Source organism: Zophobas morio, unplaced genomic scaffold (assembly GCF_036711695.1).
Source record: "Zophobas morio isolate AGI-343-1 ecotype UQ-CSIRO unplaced genomic scaffold, CSIRO_AGI_Zmor_V1 ptg000371l, whole genome shotgun sequence".
Classification (NCBI taxonomy): Eukaryota; Metazoa; Arthropoda; class Insecta; order Coleoptera; family Tenebrionidae; genus Zophobas; species Zophobas morio.
The window spans coordinates 93,870-102,866 of NW_026972475.1; the positions used below are offsets into that span (position 1 = coordinate 93,870).

An 8,997-nucleotide genomic window follows, 5' to 3' on the forward strand; every position below is an offset into this window, starting at 1 on the left:
CGAAATTATTACAATAAGGTGTTAGATGACGGAGAGCGAAAAAGCTTGCGATGCATTGGATCTCGCACGCTGCCAGAGACGTATTCAGAAAATATTAAAAAAAATATATCATCGTTTCGAAGGCGTCAAACGGAAACATGTCAAGACACACAAAAATAATTGTGCGTGTGTGTGTTTCTTTATTTAGTACTAATTTGTTTCACTCACTGTAGCAAATGCAATAGTTCAATAAATGTTTGAAAATGTATAAACATATTAGTTCAATAAAACAATTAGTTACGTTTGTGAGTTTTATTTAATATCCTCTTACATATTTATCTAACGGAATCAACACTACAATGATTCAGCATAACAATATTAAGTTATATAAATATCTTTCAAAGTATTTGTCCAGCAGCACGATATGAGTCATCATGATCTACCACGACGGTATAGGCCAACATAGACAAACTGTTGGGATCGAATCGTTGTTCCTTTTCATTTTTCTCAATTCTTTTCTTATACTTAATGATGCGATCCTTTTTCTTGACATTATCGAAGTTCAGGTCAGTTAATTTCCATTCTACAAGAACAGGATTTATTCCACTTGAAAAGTGTATTGCCACTTTGCACGCGGTTAAGTCGAACGATTTAAGGATACATAGAATTCTGGCTTCCAACGAAAATTGAAGACGAGGTTCAACAAAAATAATATTAAATATAAATCCATCAAACTTCAAATAGCAGCAGGGCCACTTGGACTGATAAAGATAGTCATATTTAGACATGTGATTGTCTGCGCAGTTATCCTTAGCCCATTTTTGTGTATTTTCATCTGCTTCGACGTAAATATCGATGTCTGTATAAGAAGACGTCCGACCTAAGAGAAACGCTGCACATCCCCCAGCCATGAAAGTTCTGGACGACCGAAATTTTTGATGTAACAAACTTTCAACTGTTTGAATGATACGACGTTTTTCTTCATTCAGTGAAGATATATCAAGATTGCGAGAAATGAAACTTGTGTTTTTTAATGAGAACATATCTGATGTGTGAACTGTACTCACATGCTTACAAAAGTTACTTTTATATACCAAATATCAAAAAATTGCTGAATTGCAATTCACACGGAAATAGTTTGAAGAATTGCTGAATTGCAATAAATTATTAAATGACCATATATGGACATGAAAAAACTGCTGATTTGACATTTCACCCTCCTACTTCATTGCAATCAATCTTTAAATGACCATATATGGACATGTAAAACTGCTGATTTGACATTTCACCCTTCTTCGCCATTTATTTTCTGCATATTCTGCATTATTTTTCCTATATATTTTGCATAGGAACTCGTAATTGTTTGTCTTAATTCTGTGTCTGTTAGTGTTAAGTGCTAATTGTTGAAAAAAAAAAAATATGAAGTATTCCTTGAGTCTCAAGAAACCAAAAATTAACATCCTCCAGGATGTAGTGATACAGGTAGGTTTTTTATTTTTGATTAATTTAAAAAAAAAAATGTTTTTATATTCATAAAATGTAGAAATGTTTATAAGTATTTATTTTATTTTCAGCCGCCTTTGCCCAAACTGCGTAGACTTGCAGATCTACCTGAGGAAGAAATTGAAAAACTAAAAACAAAAAGTGAGGACGCCTCCACTTCCGCTGTGGAAGACTCCCAGACACCTTCCCAGCTAGATATATCAGGGCTGGAGGAGCCGTGCGTCTCTATGACGCCCTCACTGTTTGAGGGGTTAGAGGCGCACGGAAAAAGCTTGTCTTTCCTTCGTAATGTTTACGGAGTTACGGAGGAAGACGAACAGAGGCAGAGAGAGCAGCAAGAGCAGCAGGAGCAGGAGCAGGAGCAGCAGCAACAGCAGCAGGAGGAGCAGCAACAACCGGTCCGCAAATCACCATCACCACCGACGTCTCAACCAACACCTGCCCCTGATACACCTCATCCTGCTGCACCTGATGATTCGGGTGATGAATTCGAAGACGAAGACAATGCATCTACATTATTGTATAATTTTAAGTGGAAGTGTAGGGCAGCGCAGGACAGACATAATACGCGACAAAGGGAACTAGTGCAAAAACAAAAAAAGTGCAAAAAAAACATTAAAAAATTAGCAAATCAAATTGCAACTCTCCAAAGACAGTTAGTGGAAGAACAAAGTGAATTGCGGGGTGCAGAAAACGAAATGAAAAAAAGTATTCAAAAATCCGACAAATTAAAGAAACTATATGTAAAAATAAAATGTATATAATCTCATAGTGTCAGTAGTAGTGTTAGTAGCGTTAAAAGTGTTGAAATGTTTTAGTAGTAGAATTAGTAGTGATAGTGGTGCTTGTATTGTAATAGTAATATTTATATATCAATAAATAATATAAGTATTTTATTTCGCTTGTTTTTTTTTTTTTTAAGTGTTGCATGTTGGGCAGTATATATCCAAATCAATGGTTTTGCCAAACAATATCCTGTAGCATTTTCGCTAAAATTTTTGGAACCACTATAATCGTCAATAATGGTGTAATTAGGTGACTTGCAGCGGCTTTTGTTTCTTAAGACAAATTCTTGTTTATACTGTAGTGGGATCGATGTATCGATAATATCAGGAATATTGTGACAAACCATACACGAGCATTTCTTAAACAAAAGTCCATGTTCTCCTTGGGAATGGTATCGCTGTTAGTATTTAGAGAGGTAGCTTGTAGAGATGGTAAGTTCTGGTAGGGTGGTACAAATTAACGAGTAGAGACAGACAAAAACAAAAAATTATTTTTGTTTATTTTTGCCGAACACAGCGTTATAAAAATTTATTGATGTCTTGTCGAGCATCAAGTCATCCTTCAACGATGGAACGTACGTCCCACTGGCGTCGTCGTCCCAATTTTCGAGTGATGTTACTTTTGGGGGTTCAGAATTGAACCATTTTGATGGTTGAGATGGTATCGGTGGTGATGCTTTGGGAAGTGCAGCTTCGCGGAGCTGTCGCTCCCTTTCCCAAGCCTCCCTATGACACCTAAATATATGCCTCTGGAGTCTCCCCTCTAGCATTCGATGGCTCCTATCGTATGGGCAAACTATAAAATCCTCTAAACAAAACAAAAAAAAATATATGAAATTTACATACTGTAATAAAAATATAACCTTACCCATGTCCCTAGATATCTATTGGTTAATTCTCTTGATACTAGTTAATCAGTTATAATCACATCTTTCATATAGTCTTGAATTTATATACGAAATTAATCCCTTCTTTTACTCTTTTTCCCTCTCTAATTTTTATTTCAAGTTGACGATTCAGTTGTTTTTCTCTTATCGAAAATGCAAGAGTTTCACTAATTCAGAAAGATTTAGCAACTACGATTTAATACAACAACAAGTTATTTAATACGTTTTAAATTATTTGTCCAGCAGCACGATATGACTCATCACGATCTACCACCACAGCAGTGATTTTTGATGATTGTTTATAGGTTTTTGATTTTCGTTTTTTAATGATGTTTTGTTGTTTTCATATAAAATTCAACAAAAAGCCGTTTTTGGTTAACTTGAAATTTTTTTTTTTAATGTCTTAGTATATTTAGTTGTGATGGTAGTAGTCATATAACAATACATATAAAGAACAACCTATTTCGCTTTTTTTTTTTTTTTTTTTTTTTTTAAGTGTTGCATGTTGGGCTTATTCGAATCCTTTTTCGATGGTCTTTTTTTCGACCTGAAAAAATTTTTACGTAGCGACCTCGAAAAAACTAGAAATGGCTCCTGTATCTAGGTCGATGTGGACAGAATCGATTTTTTTGAGCAGACTTATGCGTTCGTTCCAGAAGAAGGTTTTGATGTATACAACCGATATTCTATCTCTTACCATTTGGACACTAGAAACTTTTGCCCTTTTCTCCCTTATTTTCAACTTTTTTGAAAATTTTTTTTGCTCAACATATGGCTTAATTTTTTTAGCTTTTCCCCGTTCCCCTGAGCCGACATGCTACCTCTTACCGCTTACGAACTATGACGTTTTTCCGTTATTACTACTAAACGGTAGCAAAAAATATTTATTTTGCTAAGTGGACCTATAGACTGTTCACTCAGAAATATTTTGGTACAAAAATATATTTTTTAAGTTTTACCGTTTGGGCGCCACAAACTTTTGCCCTTTTCACAGTCATGTCAAAAGTTAGCGAAAAACCGTCGACGGCTATCGATATTATTTGTTTTTGTCAATCTTTTTTGCTCTATACACGAACCTCCTATCTCTTACCATTTTCGAGTAACAAAAATTTTTTCTATTTAAACGGTAGATACACCTATGAGTCATAATCATTTTTACACACGATTAGATAGTACTTCATGAATATGCATTTGATTTTGTGGAAAAACAAACTTTTCAAAATTTGGATTTTTTTTTTTTGAGATTTTTTTTGTTTTAATTTTTCTTTGGATTCTTTGAATTTTTTAAATTTTTTTTTTCACCAAAACTTCTAATTTACTTTCCTACTGCTCAAGGAAAACTTTTTTTCGAATTTTGACAACCTTTTTTGACAAAAATTGTTGCGCCCCAAACTCAAATTTTCACATATTTAATTACATGGACCTATTGATTATTCATCCAAAAATATTTTGACACAAAAAACAAATTTTTAACTAATTCCGTTTGGTCACCACAAACTTTTGCCCTTTTCTCCGAAATGCTAAACTCAAACTAAAAACCGTCGACACAGGTGCATGTGTTTCGTATTTTAGGAACTTTTTTGTTCTTTGCACGAACCTCGTATCTCTTACCGTCTTCGAGTAAAACATTTTTTTTTTATATTTAAACAATTATTGCACCTCCAACCCACATTTATTTTTACACAAATGTGTCATTAGTTTATAGGGATGCATTTTTATTTTTTTAACAAACTTTCTGCCCTTTGGCACCCTCAAGCGATAATTCTTTTTTTTTTAATATTTCCGAATACGTCCCTGTCTATTGAAGATAAGAGCGTCCAGTTCCGTAAGAATTTGCTGAAACAGCATCGCGTTATTTCATTCTGTGTTGTAATAATGACGGGCGGCGTGTTTCGGTTTATGAATTTTACCGTGAAAAGATTTGGGAAAAAGGTGGTTTTGTTGAACTAAATGGTGGCTTCTGTGAAGTGTGCGTGTATTTGAATGTTTTCGAGGGAGAACGGATGATTTTATTGCCTGTTTTCAATGTCGTAAGTAACAATTTTTTTAATTTTTAACAACACACTCGCCTTCTGACATTTGAGATTTTATTCTAATAATCACGGACAAATAAGCTTAAATCGGCAGAAAGTTGCTGATGAACATTTATTTATTAAGAAAATAACAGGAGTTTTGTCGGAGCAAACACGGCTTTTATTCGTTGCTGTTATTCCCAATTAAATAATTTTAGATGAGACTGGGGAAAATAATACACCAAACGAAATAAACAATATTTATTATAATTTCAATTACAGCTTAAGATTATACAAACTAGTTCGTATTTTATACATTTTAAGAAACTAATAAGTTTTAAATTTAAATCTAATTTACGACGCAGTGGTTTAACCGCAATGTGCACAGTTATTTAACTGATTTTCTTTGCTGAATAATTTTCAATTCTGAATCCAATTTTTCGATTGTTTCTCTAAATTTTCGCTTCTTCTCCATCATTTTTTCGATTAAGGGCTTTATTTGCAATTCGAAACGTTCCACATTCATTTGAAATCTTTTAACATCGTATAACCAAGTATTAATTCGGCTTTCTTTATCATTTATTAAGAAAATAACCGGAACTTTGTCGAAACAAACACGTCTGTTATTCATGACAGTTTGCAATCAAATATTTTTTACATGAGACTGGGGAAAATAATACACCGAACGAATTAAATAATATTTATTATAATTTCTATTACAGCTTAAGATTATTCAATTTAGTTCTTATTTCATACATTTTAATTGCTTCTTTTAAATAACTAATTCGTTTTAAATGTAATTCTAATCTACGACGAAGCAGTCTAACTGCACTTGATTTGTTTTCCACATGAACCAATGCCTTCTTCATTCTTCGATAAATTCGATATTGATGGTTCGACCGATCGGACCTCTATTTACCAAGTACAATTTCAAGCCGTTCACGATCTTCTGGTTCAGATCGCTGATCACTGAGTCGGTGAATTTTTCGGTAAATCTCTGTGGAAGTATGGTTCTAGACTCTTCAAGTTGCACAAATATCTTGTCACCGTACTTTGTAGACAGTTTACTAAAATTTTTTGTTAAAAATTTTTTATTTTCTTCTAAAGTTTTCGCACTCACAAAAGCTTGCAAGTGAGACTCTTTATTCAAGGTAGAAATGAAAGATGACATTTCTAAGTGTTAAATAATTGAATTCAAAAAACTAATTAATTCTTACACACGAATCCATCGACTTTTATACAAGTATAAAACGGAAGTGGGGATGCGAGATTGCGTCCGAGATCCCTCCCCGACCTAAACGAAAAGAGGGGATAGATCTCGAGATGAACGAGGGCAATAAACGACCAAGGTCGAGCAACGACTAGGTCAATGATCGCCCGATGAAAAGTAATGGGGGAGCTGGACCAGCTGGCAAGGTCAGCCACGTGCACCGACAAGCTCGACAACAAATGAAAGGTCAATGACCGCTCGATGAAAAGTAATGGGGGAGCTGGACCAGTTTGACCTCATTTGACCTGGTCTAGAACCCCCACTATATAACTACTGATACCCTACGGGCTCGGAAAGTGCAACGAAATCATCAAATTTTAGCTAGAAACTGTATTTTTGTCGATTTTTATTGAATTTGAACTATATTTCAACGTTTTTTGATGGTTCTGAGCCACCAAACACACTTAAAGCATGCAGAATCGACTCAGAATAGGAAAAGGAGACGTTTAGGTCAATTTTATGCATTCTGGCGTTCGTAGATACAAGAAAACTGTTAAAATTCTTCAGAAACGTCACTTTTGAAGTGTTTTCTTGTACTTTTAAGCCAATCAGATACCCTACGGGCTCGGAAAGTGCAACGAAACCATCAAATTTTAGCTAGAAACTGTATTTTTGTCGATTTTTATTGAATTTGAACTATATTTCAACGTTTTTTGATGGTTCTGAGCCACCAAACACACTTAAAGCATGCAGAATCGACTCAGAATAGGAAAAGGAGACGTTTAGGTCAATTTTATGCATTCTGGCGTTCGTAGATACAAGAAAACTGTTAAAATTCTTCAGAAACGTCACTTTTGAAGTGTTTTCTTGTACTTTTAAGCCAATCAGATACCCTACGGGCTCGGAAAGTGCAACGAAACCATCAAATTTTAGCTAGAAACTGTATTTTTGTCGATTTTTATTGAATTTGAACTATATTTCAACGTTTTTTGATGGTTCTGAGCCACCAAACACACTTAAAGCATGCAGAATCGACTCAGAATAGGAAAAGGAGACGTCTAGGTCAATTTTATGCATTCTGGCGTTCGTAGATAAAAGAAAACTGTTAAAATTCTTCAGAAACGTCACTTTTGAAGTGTTTTCTTGTACTTTTAAGCCAATCAGATACCCTACGGGCTCGGAAAGTGCAACGAAACCATCAAATTTTAGCTAGAAACTGTATTTTTGTCGATTTTTATTGAATTTAAACTATATTTCAACGTTTTTTGATGGTTCTGAGCCACCAAACACACTTAAAGCATGCAGAATCGACTCAGAATAGGAAAAGGAGACGTTTAGGTCAATTTTATGCATTCTGGCGTTCGTAGATACAAGAAAACTGTTAAAATTCTTCAGAAACGACACTTTTGAAGTGTTTTCTTGTACTTTTAAGCCAATCAGATGCCCTACGGGCTCGGAAAGTGCAACGAAACCATCAAATTTTAGCTAGAAACTGTATTTTTGTCGATTTTTATTGAATTTGAACTATATTTCAACGTTTTTTGATGGTTCTGAGCCACCAAACACACTTAAAGCATGCAGAATCGACTCAGAATAGGAAAAGGAGACGTTTAGGTCAATTTTATGCATTCTGGCGTTCGTAGATACAAGAAAACTGTTAAAATTCTTCAGAAACGTCACTTTTGAAGTGTTTTCTTGTACTTTTAAGCCAATCAGATACCCTACGGGCTCGGAAAGTGCAACGAAACCATCAAATTTTAGCTAGAAACTGTATTTTTGTCGATTTTTATTGAATTTGAACTATATTTCAACGTTTTTTGATGGTTCTGAGCCACCAAACACACTTAAAGCATGCAGAATCGACTCAGAATAGGAAAAGGAGACGTCTAGGTCAATTTTATGCATTCTGGCGTTCGTAGATACAAGAAAACTGTTAAAATTCTTCAGAAACGTCACTTTTGAAGTGTTTTCTTGTACTTTTAAGCCAATCAGATACCCTACGGGCTCGGAAAGTGCAACGAAACCATCAAATTTTAGCTAGAAACTGTATTTTTGTCGATTTTTATTGAATTTGAACTATATTTCAACGTTTTTTGATGGTTCTGAGCCACCAAACACACTTAAAGCATGCAGAATCGACTCAGAATAGGAAAAGGAGACGTTTAGGTCAATTTTATGCATTCTGGCGTTCGTAGATACAAGAAAACTGTTAAAATTCTTCAGAAACGTCACTTTTGAAGTGTTTTCTTGTACTTTTAAGCCAATCAGATACCCTACGGGCTCGGAAAGTGCAACGAAACCATCAAATTTTAGCTAGAAACTGTATTTTTGTCGATTTTTATTGAATTTGAACTATATTTCAACGTTTTTTGATGGTTCTGAGCCACCAAACACACTTAAAGCATGCAGAATCGACTCAGAATAGGAAAAGGAGATGTTTAGGTCAATTTTATGCATTCTGGCGTTCGTAGATACAAGAAAACTGTTAAAATTCTTCAGAAACGTCACTTTTGAAGTGTTTTCTTGTACTTTTAAGCCAATCAGATACCCTACGGGCTCGGAAAGTGCAACGAAACCATCAAATTTTAGCTAGAAACTGTATTTTTGTCGATTTTTATTGA

The 8,997-nt window shown here is 34.6% G+C and overlaps 1 protein-coding gene across 1 annotated transcript; it reads left to right on the forward strand.

The window, feature by feature from the left end:
• The first annotated feature begins 1,398 nt into the window (after nt 1–1,398).
• LOC135120292 (ras guanine nucleotide exchange factor P-like) lies at nt 1,399–2,589 on the forward strand. The gene is made up of 3 exons (XM_064044594.1): nt 1,399–1,461; nt 1,554–2,002; nt 2,529–2,589. Exons 1-3 carry the CDS (start codon nt 1,399–1,401, stop codon nt 2,587–2,589), a joined length of 573 nt encoding a protein of 190 aa, XP_063900664.1.
• Nucleotides 2,590–8,997: the final 6,408 nt, after the last annotated feature.